Below are 21,465 nucleotides of genomic sequence, written 5' to 3'. Positions count from 1 at the left end.
CCTCCCGCCGGCGCGCTCCGCCCACAGAAGCGTGCCTGGCGCGATGACGTAAAGCGCCGGCGCACTTTGCGGCGACGCCGAGGCTCTGCTGGGTCTGCGGGCGAAGGTGTGTGGAGATCCTCGGAGCGGCGGCGGGTAGTGTGGTGGGTGGAAGTCCGCGGGGTCCGGACTAAGGAGCGGAGAGGGAGGAGAGGCCCAGCACCTGTCCTGCGGGCGCCGGGGGACCGGGCGGTGCACGGTCGAGCCCTTCGTGGCAGGGCCGGGCGGCTGTCCCGCGCAGTCCCCTGGTGGATCTCTTGGGGTGTCTCGCCCTGCGCCCAGGCGTACGAGTCGAAGGGTGAATTTGGGGGTACGTGGGCGGCTTCCCTGGAGCGCAGGGTCATGGAGAGACGTGATTGGTTTAGCAAAAGAACGCAGGATCTGGAGACCTGGCTTGTTCTGCTTTTCTGAATCCTTTCGCTTGATCTCATCTTTAAAATGCGGTTGTTGAATCTACGTGATTTTCCTTCCCTCCTTCCAGTACTGGGGAGTGAACCCAATTGGTGCATGTGAGGCAGGCGCTCTGCCACTCAGCTACATCCCTAGCCCGAATCACCAGGTAAATTTTAAGGCCCCTTTTATATCTATCCCTGAACATTCCCCTGAATGAGAAAGCCTTTAAGTAATGGGCCTTTACACCTGGGTTGGGCACGCTGAGAGGAGTTACCTTCATTGACTGCAGGTAGAAGTTGTTAACTAGTAATATTTATGCATTTCAGGTAGACAGTTTTAGTTTTGTTAAACGATCAGAATGTCTATGTATTTTAATGTTAGCTCTCTTTGATGGACACTTCTTATTTTGTCTCCTTTCAGATGCAAATCCCCAAAGTATATGCGTTTGATGCTTTCAGTGTTACTTTCTTTTTTATTAGGATTATTGAGGTCTTCTCCACCTTCTCACTGGAAAAAGATGGTCAACGTCTTGAAAGGAGTGCTTATAGAATGGTTAGTAGTTTTGATACTTGATGACTTTTAAATTTATGTATCAAATCTTGATTTACACATATACATTTTCTAAAATCCTGTCTGTAAAATCTGGATGAAACCAAATAAGCTTTTTCTACTTCAGTTTTCTTATTAACAAGTGAGACAGATTTTGATGGCTAAGTTTCTTCCTGGTGCCAAATGTCAGCATCTGTGAAATTGATGTAATTGGCACTCTTTCCAACAATTTTATTTTAATTTCTTTTTTGGTTGTAGGTGGACGGACACAATACTTTTATTTTATATTTATGTGATGCTATGGATCAAACCCAGTGCCTCACACATGCTAGGTGAGCACTCTACCACTGAGCCACCACCCCAACCCCAATTTCCAACAATTTTTGATCCAAGGTAGCATACTTGTTAAATTAGTCTTCATAGAGTAACAGTACCATATTATCAAGCCATCAGGAGTTGACTAGAATTTTAGGGCTTACACAAATTTAGGAACTTGCATAAATAAATTCACCATCACCAATTGGTTTTTTAAAAAGAAAAAAATTCAGACCAGGTTTCTTGAGCTCTTTTGCACACTAAAAAGATGATTGACAGAGTTTAATTACCCTAAGCAGTCTAAAGTCTATGGCTTAAGTACCTTGCAGTCTTAAAACCTGAATTGGTGACTGAGTCTTGTTCAGTCTTCACTTGGTTGTTTGCCCCATCAGTAATTCTTTCGTCTGGGAATCCTGTCCTGTGGACATACTTGTTCAAAATACTACTGTCTATCTTTTTGTGCCCCATTGGTGGATGATCATACTGTTTACTGTGATGTAAGGCCCAGGAGGAGCAAGGCCAAACCCTAGGGGGTCAACATTTTGAGCAGCACTTTCTAATAGAAATATAATTTGAGCCTACATATATAGGATTAAATTTTATAGTCACCACATAAAAAAGTAAAATTAAACAAGTGAAATTATTTTTTTATCCAACATATCCAAAATAGTATTCTTTCAACATGTTCCATTTCCCCTCAACCAAAACAAAATCTTCAAAGTCCATTGTCTGTTTTACAGCACATTCACAGATTAGCCATATTTCAAATGCTGTGTAGTAATATGTGACTGACTAGTAGGCTACCTATGGATAGTGCAGATTTAGACTTTGGGCAGAGATGGATTCCAACAAAAGCAGCTAAAACATCCAGCGAGGTGAGGGGGAAAACGTTTCAGAAAGTGGAGTTGGCTATGGTGATGAGATGTGAGTGAGGTAGAGGTCATGGGTTGGTTTTGTGTTCTGGGGTTGAACCCAGGGTACCTAACCACTGAGTCACACCGCCAGCCTTTTTTATTTCTAGGGTGTCTCAGAGTTGCTAAGTACCTCACTATATTCTTTAGGCTGGCCTCAAACTCTTTTTTTTTTTTTTTTAAAGCCTTTGTTTTGTTTATTTAGTTTTTTATGTGGTACTAGGGATTGAACCCAGTGCCTCTACACTGAGCCATGACCCCAGCCCCATGGCCTCAAACTTTTGATCCTCCTGCCTCAGCCTTTTGTGTCACTGGGATTATACGTGTGCAACGTGTACAGTACCACACCCGACGAAGCTACCAGCTTTTGATGCACGCTGTTTGGTGGTGCAGTAGGATAAATGGCCCGGTTAGTGACAGTGTTCCCCCCATATCCTCAGTGAATAACTTAGAAGACCACCAATGGCAGATAGTACCTAACCACAAATTTAATGCCATCTCCCTCTTAAATAGGCATTTATCATACTCTGTGGCCATAACTTCAGTGGTTTGAGGTGCAAAAGCAAAATATTTATTTTTCATCAATTCATTATAGAAGATTCGTACTTATTGTGAATCTTAGAAACTTCATACATTTTTTTTCCTTCTTAAGAACATCCACCTTTTCATGTAAAGGAAATGAACTGGATCCATGGAAGAATAACTGGTTAGAGTTGGGGACGGCTGAGGCAGGAGAATCACGAGTTTGAGGCCAACCTTGGCAATTATGGAAGATCCGGTCTCAAAAAGAATTGGAGATGTAGCTTGGTAGTGGAGTGTGGGTTCAATTCCCAGTAGAAGAGGAAGTAGAACAATTGGTTAACAGGTTACTTCTAGTTTAGTTGTTGTTTTTGGGGTTTTGTTTGTTTGTTTGGTATAAAGAATATGAGTGACTGGGTTTTGATTTTTAGCCTAGTAAGTACAGGAGCTTAGTCCAAAACGGTGACCCCCTATAATTTTTACTTAACAGAGACTACATTAAACAAATAAACCAGATGACCATTTAGACCTTGCTTCAGTGAATAGGAAAAAAAGTCAAGGCATTGGATATAAAATTCTTTCCTCCCAAGGCTTATCAGGTACCAAAGATCTAAGGCTAGTGCCCTGGGATTGTAGCCCAGTGGTAAAACTTGAGCTCAACATTTAAGTCTGAGACCCTGAGTTCAACACTTAGTACGAAAAAAAAGGCTAAATAAAAAAATGTTTATGAATAATGTCAAAACAAGGTTAGTGAAAACTTCTCTCTTGGGATCCACCATCAACTGCCAAGCTCACATCCAGCATTTTTCCAAATCTAGCCAACCATGGCTATTACTGAAGCAAGTAGCATATGCCTAGCATAACGTCTGTGTCCAATTCCAGGTACTAGAGCAGACCTCTTGTGTGCACTTACACAGTTTGGCAAGTGCTTCAGCAAAGGTTTGTTGCAGAGGTACAAATTCCAACCAGTTTACAGCATAATAGCTGAAAAGAATCTGGAGGAAGATGTGTTATTAATCCAGCCTGATCCAAACTTGTATTTTATGTGAGAAACAAGTAGGAAGAACTAAGATAAAGCCAGTCTTATTTTCTTATAGTTATTTATAAGTCTTTTGTTAGCCTTTGCTTCTTTTTTTTTTCTGGTACCAGGGTTTGCACTCAGGGGTACTCGGCTACTGAGTCACATCCTCACCCTATTTTTCATATTTTATTTAGAGAAAAGACCTCACCAAGTTGCTTAGCACCTTGCTTTTTCTGAGGCTGGCTTTGAAATCGAAATCCTCCTGCCTCCCGAGCTACTGAATCCTTTGCTTCTTAATAAAACCATGTTTATTGAAGCTTCCCAGACACTTAAAACAGTGCTGTAGATAGATAATAAAACAGGAGATGGCTTAGTAAATATTTGTTTGCTGGGTGAATTTTGTTAATAGAATTGAATCAGAGTATGCCATCTCAGCTTAAATTCCAGGTTGTTTAATGTTCCTTTAGAGCCTCTATCCAGTGAGAATCAGAGTATGCAGAGTGTTAAGTAGAACTTCCAGGAAGCCATTGTTTCTAGCTAAAGTCCTATACTAGGTTCCAGCAGACCAGACTAAAAAAATCAAAATGGAATCACTTAGGGCTAGACTGAATCTGTTACTCAAGTTAGAATTTTTTGTCTTTGTAATGGTAAAACTTATTACAGGTCATGCTGGGAAGTTAGAAATTGTGACTCTGGTTAACTTAATATTTCCCATGATGTCTCTTTCTTTCTCTTATGACTTGTACCAAATATTTATTAAGCACCTACATTATGCTGGACCTTAATCTCAACCCCCATATTTCTGGTCAGATAAAACCTAAATTTTGAAAACATTTATGATCCAGACATGATGAGACACATCTATAATCCCAGCTACTTAGGAGGCTGAGGCAGGAGGATTAAAAGTTTGAGGTCAACCTGGGCAATTAGGTGAGACCCTGTCTCAAAATTGTACTTGTTTTTGGTAGTGGGTATTGAACCCAGAGACAGTTTACCACTGAACTACATCTCCAGCCCTTTTTGGTTTTTATTTTGAGACATGATCTCACTAAGTTGCTTAGGGTCTTGTTAAGTTGTTGAGGCTGCCCTTGAACTTGTGATCCTCCAATCTCAGCCTCCCAAGCTGTTGGGATTACAAGTGTGCACTAGGCTTCAAAGTTTTAAAAATATAAATTTTTCAGCACCAGAAAGAAAAGAGAAAGAAGAAAAAAAATAAGAGGGGGAATAAACTTAATTGAACAAAGCTATTTTATATTCAGTAACATTTTCTATTTATGAAAAATGCTTTTTAAATTTTTAAATAATATACTGGTTACCTAATTATTCAGGAAGAATAGTTTACCATTGACTAAATCAAGATGATTATTTGATTGGATGGAGAGAACTAATTTTGTAGTTTGTTTTACAGCAGACTACATCATCTTGGTAGACTCATGGTGACTCCCTGCCCTACCCCCAGAATCATTTATAGAAGCTATATGCTAAGGTTGTTTGGGAGGGAAGGTATCTGCCCTTTGCAAAAACATTTTTCCTACTCAGTATCCCTGATCCCAGGACATTAGCCAAGCATCTGTGGACTTGGGTTTTTATGTTTTGTTTTGTTTCTCCATGCCAGTGGGATTCTCCCAGAGCCGACCTTCATGAAAAATTAGACTAAACTCTTTCAGGACCTCACATTTCATATTGAAACATCCCTTAAATGTTTGGTATCTTTAAACAAAAAAGAGTAAGTCTTTTGAACCATTCCAGGTAATCCATAATTTCAGTAAATGCTTGAGAATTCAACCTGAATTCTTTCTACCTCTTTTCAAAAATTTGAAAGACTGGAAGTGTAGCTCAGTGGTATAGCATGAGCTTAGCATGCTTGAGGTCCTGTGTTTAATCCCAGCACTGGAAAAAACAAAAATTTAATTGAGGCAACTAATACTGATATTAAAGGTAGTTGTTGTAGTGTTTCAGTGATGGTTCTCCTAGCTCCTCTGCCAGCTGGTAGTATCTCCTCAGTTGTTGGGAATACCATTGGTATTCAAGATGACTTGGAAAACAACACAAATTTGTGTGTGTGGTAGGGGGCAGGTAGAACTCAAAAGTGTTTTTTTATGATTACTCTCAATTACTTGAGCAAACAGGTTAAACCAACATATTGAACTCTTTTTTGTTTTGTTTTTGGTACTGGAGATTGAACCCAGAGGTGTTCAACCACTGAGCCACATTCCCAGCGCCCCCCCTTTTTTTAACTTTTTTAAAATTTTGTTTTAGATGTTGATAGACATTTATTTATATGTGGTGCTAAGAATCGAAACCAGTGCCTCACACATGCTAAGCAAGCACTCTACCACTGAGCCACAACCCCAGCCCCCGAGCCCTTTTTTATATTTTATTTAGAGACAGCCCCCTCAGCCCTTTTTTATATTTTATTTAGAGACAGGGCCTCATTGAATTGCTTAGGGCTTCACTAAGTTGCTGAGGCTGGCTTTGAACTCAGGATCTTCCTGCCTCAGCCTCCCAAACTGCTGGTACTGGTGTGCGCCACAGCATCCAGCTAAACTCTTGATTTTGTCCCAGATGAAGTTAAGCTTAAAAGGTAATTGATTTAAAGATTATAAAGTATATCCTTCCAGGACTCCTGGGTGTGTGGTTTTTATAGAATATTTTGAGGTTCTTAATGGGGCCTGAAACAATCAACAGTCAAGGACCAAGTCCTCTCTTGTTTACAGTGAAGGGGGGTGCAGCTTCCTTGTTGAGCTCTAAAACTGAAGGGTCTTGTCTGTCTTCCCCCCACTCCTGTCTACTCCTAAACTGCTCTTTACCAACCCCCCAGCCCCAACCCCATCTCCATACATAGGCAAAAAAACAGGGAAATGCTGGGCTTTTTGTTTTATTTTTAAGAATCTAAGTAAGAAAATGGTGGTTTTAAAGAAACCAAGACTGGTTTCCCTCCTCATTTTCTTTCTGTAAGATCACCTGGACACGCCCTGTTAAACCAGCTGTATCAGCCCCAGGTTCCTTCTAGAATTGCTTTTTAAGTCCGTTTTAATTTTCTGTTTCTCCTGTTGCTCTTTCTCAGTGATTAATTTGTTTACCTCAATGAGATTTTTCAATGTGTAGTGTGGTACCGCTGTACAGATTTTTTTAATTGTGTAATTGCCAAAATTAGGGAAAGACTGAAGATAGAAATTTAACATTTTCTGTATCTGCTTAAATCTGACCATTGTGCATCTCTTTGTAAAAGATCCATTCTTTCTCTCATTTGTCACCAGCTCTTTGCACCTTGAGATCCTTATTCCCTTTCTGCCCTCTGTGCCTACTTTTCCTGTTGGTCATTCACCCAGAAAGCTGCAGACTCCAGGCCATCCTCCTTCCCTTGGAATCTCACTGCCTTTTGGCTCTGTTTACCCATTTTTTAAAATTTCTTCTTCTTCTACCCTCCCCCAATCCTTTTTACATTGCCTTCCAGGACACAGCAGCAGAATCCCCTGTATCTTGAACATCTTCTCTGAACAGTCTCTTTGCCTGTAACAAAACCTTGCTCTCTTTAGGCTGTGTTTGATCGCAGCACTGCCAGGCTTCTCCCACTCTACCAAGCAGTCCCTTTTATCCTCCAGTACATCTTGTGCTATTTGACCAAAAAATGGTGTAGGACTTACCCCTCATTGCCACTTCCATCTTTTTCTATAGAAGCACCCATGAATCTCAGATTCTCAGACTAGACCTCCATTAACAATCCTCGTTATAATTACCCACAAACATCCAAATCTTTCCTGAAGGTTTCTTCTTCGATAGCTCTCCTCTCTAGTCTTCAGTGATTTCACTATGTAGACAGTCCTTCTGATACCCCAGCCTTAATTCCCTGAGCTCCAAAGACCTTGTCCTCTAGCATCTCAGGGCCTTTCATTCACAGTCAGGCCTGTCCCTTCCAATGCTGCATATCGCATTTTCTGACATCCGGCTCTGATCACCACCCTCTCTTTGCAGTCGGCTTCCTCTAGCACCCCTTCTCTGGGTGCTTCAGCTCCCTTGGCCCTGCAGCTTGTTGCTCCTCCCAGCTTTTTCAGATGTCCACATCTGTTTCCAGCTCCCACTCGTCTTTTTTTGTTCGTTTGGTACCAGGGATTGAACTCAAGGACACTTAACCACTGAGCCACATCCCCAGCCCTTTTTTATTTTTTATTTTGAGATAGATAGGGCCTCACTTAGCTTCTGAGACTGGCCTTAAACTCACAATCCTCCTGGCTCAGCCTCCCAAGCTGCTGGGATCATAGGCATTCGCCACCGTGCCCGGTGCTCTCATTTTTTCTGCTTATTGTGGGATTTCTCAGAGCACCTGTTTCTATTCACTTCTAATTGTTCTCTGCCTGTTCTGGAGTCCACTCCAGGAAGGCTTTCTCCCTGTGACTCCATCCAGACTGCTCTTGTCAAGGGCAGTAACTTTCTGCATTAGTGGCCAGTTCTTGGTCCTTATCTTACTATACCTATGAACAGCAGTTAACACAATTGCTCACTTTTTTTTTTTTTTTCCTAAAATCGTTTCGTTCACTTAGCTTTGGAACACTGCCGGTTTCTTCTACCTCAGTGATCGCTTCTTCACAATTTCTTTTGCTGAGTCCTGACTTTATTCTTCCTCACTTTCTTTCTTTATTCTTCTTCACTTTTTGATTATAGGATGTCCAGGGCTTGGTCCTTACACTTTTCTCTGAGTGCAAGCTCAGTGAGTAGCTATACTCATTCCTTTGCTTGAAATACCATTGACACATGATGACTGAATTTTCACCACTGAATTCCGGAATTGTGTATCTCTCTTCCTTTTTTTTTTTTTTTTTAATTATATATTTTTTTAAGTTGTCAATGGGCCTTTATTTTATTCATTTATATGCAGTGCTGAGGATTGAACCCAGGGCTCACACATACCAGGCAAGCGCTCTGCCACCGAGCCACAATCCCACCCTCTCTCTTCCTATTCTGCTTCTTCACTTGGGTGCTGGTAGGCATGTCATGTCATGCAAACATAATCTGCCTAAAACCAAACTTTTGACCTTACCAGCAAACCTGTTCTTCCTGCATTCCTCCTCATTTCCATAAAAGGCAGCTCCATCTTTCCATTGCTCAAAAATCTTGGCATCTCCTTGGTTCTTCTCTGTCATAGGTCATGTCTGGTCTCAGCAAATCATGTTGGCTGTATGTCCACATTTATCCAGAAGTCAACCACTTCTCATTTCTAGGTCACCACCGACTCCAAAGCATTATCCTCTCTCACCTGATCACTACGGTTACCTCCTTTTCTCTGTTTCCAATCCTTTCCTCTGCTGCTCCCAGTTTTTTCTCAATGCAGCAACTAGTATTTTCATAATTAAAATTTAAGTTAGTATATAAGTTAAATCATGCCATTCAGTAAAAGCCAAACTCCCCAGAATCAACTCCAAGGTTCATATTCACCCAATAACTGAACTAAATCCTTTCCTTTGTTAACTTAATGCTTGTTTGTGCTTAAATGAAATTTATTTTCAGTAAATTGCACTGATCTCTTTTGGATTGAATTGTTAATCTTCATAATTAATTTTGACATCCCTCAAAACACCAAAAGATTGTGCAAAATTACGTTTTCTCTAAGAATGACAAAAATCTGTGATTTGACATTTTTCAGTCATTTTTTTACTGAACATTATTTTATGTTAGATCATGAATCAGGGTTTGTTTTTCTGTTGTTTGTTTTTTTAGTTGTCAGTGTATCATTTATTTATATGCAGTAATAAGTATTATATGAGTAATAAGTAAGGAAATTCATTTTTTTTTTAACTCAATTAAGGAAACTGACTCTAGACCCTATTAACTACGAAGCTTTGGATATTCTTTTTTTTCCACTGGGCAGTGAAAAATTATTTTTAAAAAATCTTATTGACCTCTTTTAAATTTGCACTACCAGTTTTATAACAAAGTCATCTGTGCAAATAATTCACACTTGAGGCAGAGAGGAAATGAATTGCATAATCATTCAGAACTTTAATCATCCTAAAAATTCTATTTGCTCAAGTCTTTGTGGTATGGTTTGACCACAAGATATCTTCTAATTATGTGGTTCTCTCTCCAGTGATCCTGCCATGAAGCAATTTCTACTATACTTGGATGAGTCCAATGCCCTGGGGAAGAAGTTCATCATTCAAGATATCGATGATACTCATGTCTTCGTAATAGCAGAGTTGGTTAATGTCCTCCAGGAGCGCGTAGGTGAATTAATGGACCAAAATGCTTTTTCTCTTACCCAGAAGTAAAATATTTGATATTGACCGTTTAGGAATTATAAGCAACAAATAGGAAAGACTGCCCCCCACCCACTTTCAGTACCTTATGTGGCTGAGGAGCATGCTGTGGGAAAGACTGTAATCATTTGTTCAGACAAAAACCCCTGAACTAATTTTTGTTGTACTTCAGAATTTTTTTTAAAAAAGCTTTATCAGTTGACTGTAATTTGACTTTTATTATCCTTTAATAAAAACATACATGTTTTTCCTGCCTTTTTAGAACCAATTTAACACATTAAGAATAATGATTGCTGGGTGTGGTGGTACATACCTGTAATCCCAGCTACTCTGGAGGCTGAGGCAGGAGGATCACAAGTTCAGAGTTAGCCTGGGCAACTTAGCAAGACCCTGTCTCAAAATTAAAAATAAAAACAGCTGGGAATGTAGTAGTTTAGTGTTAGAGCATTACAGGGTTCAATCCCCAGTACTAGAAGTGTATGTAAGTAGGGTGTGTGTGTGCCTTTAAATGATTAGTGTAATCTAGGTATTTTTCTTATTAATGATTGTGGGCTTGTGGCTGGGGTTTTGTTTTAATTAGAAACTTCACAGATTTGCTGGGGGCAGTGATACATACTTGTAATCCCAGCAACTTTGAAGACTTAGGCAGGAGGATTGCAAGTTCAGGCCCAGCCTCTGCAATTCAGGGAGATCCTGTCTCAAATATTTTAAAAAATTTTGGAAAGGGCTGAGAATGTAGCTCAGTGGTAGAGCACCCCTGGGTTTAATCCCCACTACTGAAAGGAAAGGAAGGAAGGAAGGAAATTTCACAGATTTACGTTTATGTTTAAATAAAAATATCAAGGTAGAAACTTCGATAACATTTATGTTTCACAAATAATATGTGCATACTAGCCAGCTCTATTGGTGAAGAAGATATAACGGTATAAACTATTGTTTGCATTTCCTTGAAAATAATATTTTAAAGTGCCAAGTTAGAAACAGCCAAATGAGAAATGCACATGCTACTTTACATGTTTAGTCTTTTTTTTTTTTTTTTTTTTTTTTTGCGGTACTGGGGATCAAACTCAGGGCCTTGTGCTTGAGGCAAGCACTCTACCAGCTGAGCTATCTCCCCAGCCCAGTGTTTAGTCTTTCCTTGTTCAGACTTTGTTGGTCACATTTTCTTGTCAAGTCAAGCATTCTTTTATGAAGGAATGAGTGCCAAACAAAATGGCAGTATAAGTATGCATTTATGTGTAGCCAGTAGCTGAAAAAGTACAGTCATAGTGGATAACTTGGAGGAGAGGCGTTGGAGACTTGGATATTGTGTTTTGTGAACTTCTGTATCATTTGAAGCCACACGTGTGTTAAAACATAAAAGAGTGGTTAAAACAGGATATGCAGTTGACATCTGCTTTTATGGAAGTATTACATTCTCATCCATATGTTCTAAATCCAACTAACTCTGGTGATTTTACTCTTACATGCCATTTGCCAGTCTGGTTAGATGCACTCCCCAGAATAATGATATTAAAAACATTAAAATACACTGGATTTCAGAGGGAATAAAAACTCATCTTCGAAAATAATTTTTAAGAAGAGAAAATTAGATTTACTCATACATTGTTCCCTATAAGAAGAATCCTTGTTAAATGGAATGATAGAAACAGGAGCAGGCAACCTTGTGGGAAGTAATGTATTGGGCTGAAATACAAACTCGGATAGGGACAGCGCCTCCCTTCCTGAGGATATTGCCATTGGGGTCGGTTCCTGTGATGGGGATTTTCCATTATGTTATGTGGAATCACATCAAACCCAGGTTCCAGCTTTCTTTTGGTTTGCTTATTCAAAGCATCTGGGCATCACTTTAATTCATGAATGCATTACTAAACCTAGAAACTTACAGAGGGTAGCTTACTTATGATTCCTACCTACCTGTAGTCCTCAGTTTTGATTCCCACATAGACAATTTCTACAGGTTACTGATATGTCTGGCACTAAAACTTGGTAAGTAGAAGATATGTTTCTTCAGAATTTCTAGTTGTTTCTGAACCTAATATTTCAGTCCTTCTAAATCAGTTTTTAATATGCCTCTGTCATTTGTTACCTAATACCTTTTTTATTAATATGCAACCTAGAGCAAGTTTTTCTTAGAATCTTGGAGCTTAAAAGGTATGGGGGAAACAACATGTTGAACAGGGACTGCAAAGAGTTATATTAAGTGAAAGAAGTCTATTACATTAGCTCTTACTTTTAAGAAGTTATATTCAGGTAAATGTTAAATATCTTTTGAGACTATTAAGGTAGGATGGTACAACAGTAGGAAAGCACCTTGCAGTCACTTTGTTTGCTTATCCTGCTGTGAGTGAACAGGAAATGTGCAGTGACACTTTGCATCCACTCTGTCTCTTGGGATCTGATTTCCCTTATTGAATTTGGCATACTGTAGGTGTCCAGAACAAGAGCTGTTTTCTGCTTAGCACTGGAGAAATTTACTGTTACAATCTTTTTGTTTTTAACAAAGCCTTAATTATTGGGAAAAGATAGCATTAACCTGAATTTTCTTAACTGCATGAGAAAATCATTTTAACTTGATAGCTGGCCAGTCACACACATCTGTGCACTGAAATTGTGATATTTAAAGTTGTACTTCTTGATAAGGGATTTTCATAATAACTATTGGATCAGAAACTTTTTAATTTTGTGGTGCTGGGGATTGAACCCAGGGCTTTGTGCTTGCGAGGCAAACACTCTACCAGCTGAGCTATATCTGGAGCCCCTATCAGAAACTCTTATTTCCTCAAATCCCCACTTCCTTGGGAAAGTTAGTGTGATTATTTTAAAATTCTGGGGATCCTGTGTGTGTGCATCATAATTGATATAAAAATATGTATTGAGAAATGAGTTTGGGTGACCAGTAACTGAATGTTACTGATAATAGATAACGAAGATTACCCTCCTTTTTTCTGATATACTGCAGATGGTAATCAAAATTATTAATGATTTTATTGCTGTTAGCATTAGCTATAACAGGTGATTTTACATAATTATACATTATTTTTAAAGAAACTTTTTTTTACATGTAAAATAAATTTATCAATTTAAATCTTGGTACATTTTATAAAAACAAGAGGTAATGTTGTAAAAAAAAAACAGCAGTAGCCTTAACTGGCAACTTACTGTTTGTTAACCCTGTGCAATAAAATACTTTGTTCATACTACACTTATTCAAACATGACTAACAGTTACTACAGACATTTCAGGAATCTTCATGGAACTCCTACAGACTTACTGTTAAAACTGAGAGACATTTACAATCATAATATGCCATGAAAACTTGAAAATGTTACTTATAAAAGGAGATGTTGATATTATTTGAATTTGTTTTAGGTATTGAACAGCTGAGTTACAAGGACTGAAAGTGAGAAGCATTCTAAAAGCCCATGAACATTGTTGTTCACACCCTTCTTCAGTACACACTAAACTTGTTTGACACATTTCTCTTCATACATAGCAAGCAACAGCACCCAATAAAAGCCTGAGAAGAAATGCCGCTGTGTAAATACTACAACTATTCCTGAAATAAAGAATTATGGGATACATACTCCAAAGCTGCCCATTCCCATAATTTGTATTGCACATATTCACACACGTATATATATATGTACACGCAAAGAATATATTAAGACGACCATGAAGTCTAGTCACAGCAATTTACAGACTCAATATTTTTTTTTACACTTTGCTTGAAAGAAAATTTCAATATTTTACAGTCTTTCAGTAGGCATTATATACACTGCACTTTATGAAATCTAAAAGGTATTGAAATAAATTTCTTCCAACATTTTGGTAACAAAACAGACAATGTTTCTCCAAAGACTTGTGCTATCTACATGATCTGTTTGCTCTACTAACCACTAATCACAAAAACTGACTCAATGGAATAATTAGAAAAATTATCTAACACCATGCATGGGTTTGAATCAATTTTAATATCCTATCCTAAAAACATTCTACAAATCTTAAGATTTAAAAAATTAAGTCTTTTTTGATTTGTAAAAGATATCTTTTTATGACAATATCCATAACATTGACAAGTACATGTTAAGGTTAGTATCATCTTTTGTTGTTGTTCTTGCTGTTTTAAGAAAGAGTAAAAGCCAGACTTCTTTATGGCTTTGAACTGTACCTACATAAAATGAGAGTGCAGTGAAAATGTTCAGTCCTACAGTCAGGATGCAGTCGCTCCTTCCCATTCCACAAGATACTGCACCTTTCCATGGAGTTGTCACCCAACGAGCCAAAACTCGGTATTTTTCGCCACATGCTATTCTACCTGCAGCACCAAAATAACTAGTAATGGAGTTTTTCAGATAATTAAGTTGTAACTCCTGATCTGCTAAGTTATTCAGAATCTCTGTGTTGAGTTCCTCAAATTGTTAATCTTCTTTGCCTTCATCATCTTTTACGATTTCTGAGTTCTGAGTTCTGGAGTGCTCATCTCGGAAGACAACCTCTTCTTCTCCGCAAATGTGGTATGGCAGCAGGCCTTGGCTGAATCTTCCTGAGCGATTCTTTTTCTGGAGTCAGTAATCCATAATGCCTGGAAATGCTAGACGAGGTAGTTTCTATTGCACTGGAAGCACCGTGAAATCCACATCTGAGGTATTAGAAGAATGTGCAGGTCCCTCAGTTCTCCCTATAGTACAAGGTAAATCCATGGTAGGACTCTCTGAAACTGATTCCTCATCCAACAGTGGCTCAGCAGTTTTCTGAATCATCTTTCTTGTGTACAGTCCAGGAGGACGACCTACAGATTTTTTCTTTCCTTTTTTTTTTTTCTATTCCATTGCTTATTCTCTCTCCAGGATGCAATCTATCCCAGTTTTCATTAATGTATGTCATAAGCTCAAGTTCAGAATCAAAGTTTTCTTGTGAATAACACTTAGGTTGTAAAGGCATAGGTGTGCTATATCACTGTAATGGTAGACGTTTGAGGTATTCTGGTCCAGAACTGCAGACAGAGCAAATAAATGTATAAAACCTATCTCCAAATAGCATTGGCTTTTGAGGGCATTGCACACAAGCCTCATGAAACCACTGCTTACATTTGCAGCACTGTAGCATCTTTAAATACCAGTCTCCAGGGCCTCCACAATAGCAGTAACACTGCTGGACATTGGTTTTATGACCTGCATCCCATTCAAGGTCTGCCACACTATAGGGTAATGTCTGCTTCATGACTTGCAATGCTTTGGCATTTGGTCCTTTTTTAAGTGCACCACCCCTCTTTGTTGTTGCAAAAACACACTGTCGACAGAGCCATTTTTCATCTGAATCAATCACACTGGAATCAATATGAGGTGTATGACACAACTGATGATACCCTTAATATCAGAGTGTAAAGCAAATTCTTGGCCACACTTATCACATAACCATTTCATTAGAAGCTTCTGAATACTCTTCTTGACATACTGTACAGACCATTACCCCACTTCCAGTGGCCCCTGTTTGAATGTCCTTCCAGAGAACCCAGGATTCAGAACTGTCTTCAAATATGATGAAGCAGCTCTGTTTCAAAATGTTTTATCTTTTTAATAGTTCCAAGATAAAACAAGCCATCTGACCATCTAGCTAGGACATCCTGACCCTCTTCAAATTTACATGCTGGCTTTTTGGCTTTGTGTCCAGACACAAAGTTGTCTTTGTGTAAAGACAGCGTGGTCAAGGATGTTGGGGTCTTTTGGTTTCAACTTAAGGAGACCGCTTGTGGACCAGTGAATCACCTGCCCCTGTAGAGTCTCATTCAGTCACTTCAGTGATGCCACCTGCTTCATACAGGAAAATATAACCAATCGCGTCCCCGTGGGCACTTCCTTTGTGACTCCAACACTGGGCACCCGCCCCACCGGGAACCCTGCACATACGCACTCACAAAACGAGGTCCTCGGGGAGAGGGTTGTGGGTAGAGTGAGCCTTCCTATACCGGCCTCAAACAGCCCACTTTGCTATAGCCCTTTGCCACGTTGGTTTCCCGCCAACCCCGGTGAATTCTGGGGGCGCGAAGTCGAATTGTACTTTTTTTGTAGCGGGGGATACCAGGGATTGAACTCAGGAGCACTTGACCACTGGGCCACATCCCCAGCCCTATTCTGTACTTTATATTTAGAGACAGGATCTCCTTGAATTGCTTAGTGCCTTGCTTTTTGCTGAGGCTGGCTTTGAACTTGTGCTCCTCCTGCCTCAGGCTCCCAGGCCACTGGGATTACAGGTGTGCGCCACCATGCCCATTTTTTTTAAAAATATTTTTATTAGCTGTTGATGGAGCTTTATTTACTTATTTGTATGTGGTGCTGAGAACTGAACCCGGTGCCTCACACATGCTACGCAACTTCCGTACCACTGAGCCACAACCCCAGCCCCATTTTGTCTCTTTAAAAAAAAAAAAAAAAATTATATACATTTTTAGTTGTTGTTGGACCTTTATTTTATTCATTTATTTATATGCAGTGCTGAGAAGCAAACCCAGTGCCTGACGCACCCTAGGCGAGTGCTCTGCCACTGAGCCTCACCTCAGCCCCATTTCGTCTCTTAATGGATGAAAGGTTATATTTTAAAGATGGAGAGATGATGCAGTTTGCAAATATAGCCAATAAATATTCTCAACTATGCATAGTTCTTTTTCATTTGCAGGAAAGTTATCTTTGAGATTATTGAATAAACTTTAAAAAAAAAAAAAAAAAAAACTCTGAAGCATAGGAAAGTAACTGACAGCATTGACTGGATGCAGCCTGCCTGAGCCTAGCATCACATCTCTGCTCACCAGCTCTGGGATCTCCCACACGTCACTGCATTTCTCTGTACCTCTCAGTCCCTACCTGTAAAAACAAGAAACCTACCTTCAAAGGTTATTGAGATGATTACGTTAACAAACATAAAGCAAATACTTATCAAATTTAGTTGCTTCAAATCTAGAAAAGCACAGTGACGAAGAGAACAAAAAATTTTGAGGGGCTGGGGTTGTGGCTCAGTGGTAGAGCGCTTGCCTGGCATGTGTGAGGCCCTGGTTTCGATCCTCAGCACCACATATAAATAAATAAAATGAAAGATCCATTGACAACTAAAACATTTTTAGCACACAAATACATATTTTCCTCTGCTGACACCATGCAGTGAGAGAAGCAGCAGATGAGGAAGTAGGGGCCTCCTAGAAAAAGCACTGGGGAGCTAAGTCCACAGCTGCCCAACACTTTATTTTGAAACTCTGAGCACAGGAGAGTTACCTGGGTAATTAACATTTCTGAGACCTTTCCATCTTTGCCTTCATTCTTGATTGATAGTTCATTTGTATAGATATAGAATGCTTAGGTCACAATACATTTCCATCAAAACTGAGTCATTTTTCATTGTCCTCAGAGTCCAGTTTGGATTTTTTGAAAAAAAAAATTTTTTTTTAGTCATCCATAGATCTTTTATTGATTTATTTACATGTGGTAATGAGGATTGAACCCAGGGCCTCACACATGCCAGTACTCTACCACTGAGCCACAACATCTGGCCCACTAAAATTTTAAAACTTGACCAGTGTATTGCTTATTAATTTTTTCTAGAACATGTGAGTCTTCTTGATTTCTTCAAACTCTGGTGGTTTGTTTTGCTTTGCTTGCAGGATTCTTTTAAGTTTTTAGATGAACAGGTTTTCTGTTAAAACTTTAATACCTCTGCTCTTTTTGGGTTTTCTTTGTTATTTTCAGTCCTGGGAATTGAACCTATGGCTGCCCTATCACTGTGCTGCATCCCCAGCCCTTTTTTTGGTTCTTTTTTCTATTTTTGAGATAGCTAAGGTGCCCACATTATGCTCAAATATGTGATCCCTCCTGCCTCAACCGCCTGAGTTGCTGGGATTACAGGCATCTTTTTGTTTTCCTTAGAAACATGTGAACACAGTTCTTTATTTCTCCATGATTAACACCTTTTATGTTATCTCATTTTCATTTTTAAAACTTTTGATTGGCTCATAATCGTACATATTTAAGAGATAGTATAATCAATACATGTAAACCATGTAATTTTCAAATCAGAATAAGTACCATTTCCATCGCCTTAAACATTTATCATCGTGTTAGGAGACTTCAAACTCCTCTTAGGTCCTTATAAAATATATGATAAATCATGGTGAACTATTGTCTTCCACCTCTGCAGTGGAAGGCTAGAACTTGTTCCTTACATCTAACTATACATTGGTCCTCCTTATCCACTTCATTGCTTTTTAAAATTCTCTATTCCAGGAATGCTTTCAAATTTGTCTCTAAACTTAATTCACTACTGTTTTTGCCGGGATTTTATTTTGGCCTTGATCATTTGTTACATTACACTCACTTTAAGCTGTTCCTTGTCATAGCTGTTTTTATTTTTCATTTAATTCAGGTAAGGTCCACTTGATCTTTTTTATTTCTATATCTTTTTAAATTTCTATATCATCCAGGAGAATTAATCATTTTAAAAGGTTTCCCTGGTGTTTCTAATGTGCAGTTGTCTGAGAACTCCTGGCCCAGGATGTGCAATAGAGACTCTGGGTAGGAGATTTTGTTAAGGGGTTTTGTTTGGTTTTCAGAAGGCTAATCTACTAACCACATCAATTTCGTTTTACTGCCAAGGAAGTGCTGAGCCTACCCAGCAGGAACCAACTTTTGTTAAAATCCATTAATTAAATAACTGACTCCCCAAGTAGTTGCAGGATTTTATTTATTGATGGTAATTAGCCTGGTTTGAATCCTTTGGTTAGACTGACAAAAGTAATTGCAGCACTCTTAATTGGTGGTTTTTAAAAAAATTATTTAAATTCACTATCAGGTACTTATTTATTTACTGTTTATCTTGCATATCTTTTTTTTTAGATGTACCATACATAATTTTTTTAGTGAAACTATTAAGCTGCATAATATATAATTTCTCAAGCAGAGTCTTTCTAAGAGAGGTGTCTTAATATTGAATATTAACTCATTTTTATAGCTATTGTAGTCATTCCTTGTCTCCCAAAACCCTCAGTGACATCTGCACTGATGCAAGGTCTTGGATCTGTAAGGAAGTTAGTTTTACACTCTGAAAAACGGGGAGAGTAGAAGTAGAACCAGGAGAGATGTACAAACAAAACTAATATAGTGACATGAAGAATTCATAGTAATGTTGAAGGATTTGAACTTCCACAGGACATGAAATGAAGGAGATAGTCTTATGTCAGTCTTATCCTACACATTCAATCATACAGTATTTGTAGCTGTTGCAATTGACATATCTTGAAAATTTTAGAGAATCAACCATGACTTATAGTAAATGTTCTATGAGTGTTTAAACCTTTGACTATGGCTATACTGGGCAGCTGCTACAAAAGCTACTGTGAAAAATGTTCAGTGTACCTGGGCACAGTGGCACATGCCTGTAATCCCAGCAACTCAGGAGACCGAGGCAGGAGGATCACAAGTTCAAGACCAGTAGCATAGCAAGGACTGGGAACACAGCTCAGTGATCAACTACTCCAGGTTCAATCCCCAATACCAAAAAAGAAAAATTTCCAGTGTGAAATTGAATCTTTTTTGGTGCTTCTTAAACTTTAATGAGCATACAGATCCTCAGGAAATCTTGTTTAAATTCAGATTCTGGTGGAGCAGATTTCGGCTGGGATCTAAATTCTGCATGTCTAACAAACTTCCAGATGATGTCAGGGCTACTGTTTGGTAGATTACAGTTCAAGTTAAGTTCTTTCACAAGAATTGACCCAGGGCTGGGGTTGTGGCTCAGTGGTAGAGCATTTGCCTAGCATGTGTGAGGCACTGGGTTCAATCCTCAGCACCACGTAAAAATAAATAAATAAAATAAAGGTCCATCCAGAACTAAGGGGAAAAAAAAAAAAAGACCTAGAATGGGATGGGGATCTCACATCTTCACCAGAGCAAAGGCACATCCCTCTTAAACTGTTTATTGTTTTGTTTTACCATTTGGTAGGCACTGTTGGAGAAGGAATCAATTATCCCTACAGGCCACATATGCCCTACTAATATACATTTCAGTGTGTGGCTTTAACTGTGACTTTTAATTTCATATTCTAGTTTTTCCTTCAGATTCCTCATTTCTTTTTTCTTTATGTAATATCCAAACACAAAAATACAATCAAGCAAATATCAACATCTCTATCACTCAATGTTGGTATTCTTATTTGACTCTGATATTTTTAAAGAAATAAACAGTAATGAGTTGGATTCCCTTTGTGCTGTTCCCTAATCTTAGTCCTTTTCTTGACTTTTCCAAGGAAAGTCATGAAATTGATATGTGATTTTCCAGATTTGATAGATGTTCTAGGATGACTCTGTAGAAGACATTATTTCTAGGATGACTCTGCAAAAGACACATTATGTGTTTTTTTAAAACACTTATAAGTGATGTAAACTGCCATTCTATAATTCTTTTACAGGTTTTTTTTTTTTTTTTTGGTAGTTGTAGATGGACAGCATGCCTTTGTTTATTTTTATGTGGTGTTAAGGATCGAACCCAGTGCCTCACATGTGCCAGGCAAACGCTCTGCCACTCTTACAGTTCTTGAGATCTAACGATGTTGATTCTTGTGACTCCTGTTTGTTCATTATAACTGTTGTTTATTGTGCAATGATATGGATACAAATCCTTTACTTAATCTTTTTTGTGTGGGGGGATTGACTCTAGAGCCTCATGCATGCTAAGGCAAGTGCTTTACCACTGAGCCACATCTCTATCCCTTTTTATTTTCTTTTTTGAGACAGGATCTTGCTAAGTTTCCCAGACTAGCCTCAAACTTGGCAATCCTCCTGCCTCAGGCTCCTATATTGCTGGGATTACAGATCTGTGCCACCAGGCCTGACTTATCTTTTCCTTTTTGATGAATATTTAGGTGATTGCCCCCATGTTACTATTACAACCAGTGCTGCACATCTCTTCAACACATAAGTGTTCCTTAATTAATAGTTCACCAGCAATATGTGGAAGTTCACCATATTCTTGCCAACATTTTATTTTTTACGAATCTGATAGATTTAAAGTGGAATTTAACCTCACCTTTTTATCTTTATATTCACTTTTTAAAACTATTTCAGACTTGAGGGTGTAAGTGTAATTATACATTCTGTTCAATGGAAAAACATTTCAACTTCATTTTTATCAGTCGACATTTACCCTATCCATGCCTTAGATGTGGAAAACATAGTCATTAAAAAAGATGGATGAAGTACCTCTATCAGTTAGAAATGCTTTTGACTGCAAGTCTCAGAACACCAATTAAGAGTGACTTAATAAAGAAGCTTAATTCTCCCATTTAACAAGAAGTCTGGAGGCAGATAGCAGGGGACTTAGCTCCTCTTCTACTCTGCCATCCTAACAGTGGCTTTTCAACCTTGTCTTATTGCCTCACGGTAACAAGATCGATCCTAGGATCCTGCCAGTAAGTATCACATGC

The 21,465-nt window shown here is 38.8% G+C and overlaps 1 protein-coding gene and 1 pseudogene across 4 annotated transcripts; one reads left to right on the top strand and one right to left on the bottom strand.

Annotated features, from left to right (window-relative positions):
- Positions 1 to 20: 20 nt before the first annotated feature.
- On the top strand, positions 21 to 10,258 carry GTF2H5 (general transcription factor IIH subunit 5). Of its 3 annotated transcripts, XM_079146783.1 has the most exons (4): positions 37 to 106; positions 521 to 598; positions 912 to 984; positions 9,833 to 10,258. In XM_079146783.1, the coding sequence occupies exons 3-4, from the start codon at positions 950 to 952 to the stop codon at positions 10,011 to 10,013; spliced, it is 216 nt and encodes a 71-aa protein (XP_079002909.1). In that variant the 5' UTR covers positions 37 to 106; positions 521 to 598; positions 912 to 949; the 3' UTR covers positions 10,014 to 10,258. The 3 variants fall into 3 exon arrangements, with proteins under 3 accessions (XP_079002910.1, XP_079002909.1, XP_079002908.1); XM_079146784.1 differs by lacking the exon at positions 521 to 598 and having other exon boundaries at positions 21 to 106; XM_079146782.1 differs by lacking the exon at positions 521 to 598 and having other exon boundaries at positions 59 to 106; positions 853 to 984.
- A 3,865-nt stretch (positions 10,259 to 14,123) lies between these two features.
- LOC306665213 (metal-response element-binding transcription factor 2-like) lies at positions 14,124 to 15,586 on the bottom strand (annotated as a pseudogene). The gene has a single exon. The product of its transcript is annotated as a metal-response element-binding transcription factor 2-like (transcript).
- Positions 15,587 to 21,465: the final 5,879 nt, after the last annotated feature.

The sequence above is a fragment of the Sciurus vulgaris genome (assembly GCF_902686455.1).
Source record: "Sciurus vulgaris genome assembly, chromosome: 7".
Lineage (NCBI taxonomy): Eukaryota > Metazoa > Chordata > Mammalia > Rodentia > Sciuridae > Sciurus > Sciurus vulgaris.
Note: the sequence above shows the minus strand (reverse complement) of the source record. Positions and strands in the feature narration are given on the sequence as shown.

Excerpts from the sequence above, each read along its gene's own strand:
- GTF2H5 (XM_079146782.1), top strand. The coding sequence starts at position 872 with ATGCGTTTGATGCTTTCAGTGTTACTTTCTTTTTTATTAGGATTATTG. Across the intron at positions 985-9,832 it reads AAAGGAGTGCTTATAGAATG|TGATCCTGCCATGAAGCAAT; the intron begins GTTAGTAGTTTT and ends TTCTCTCTCCAG.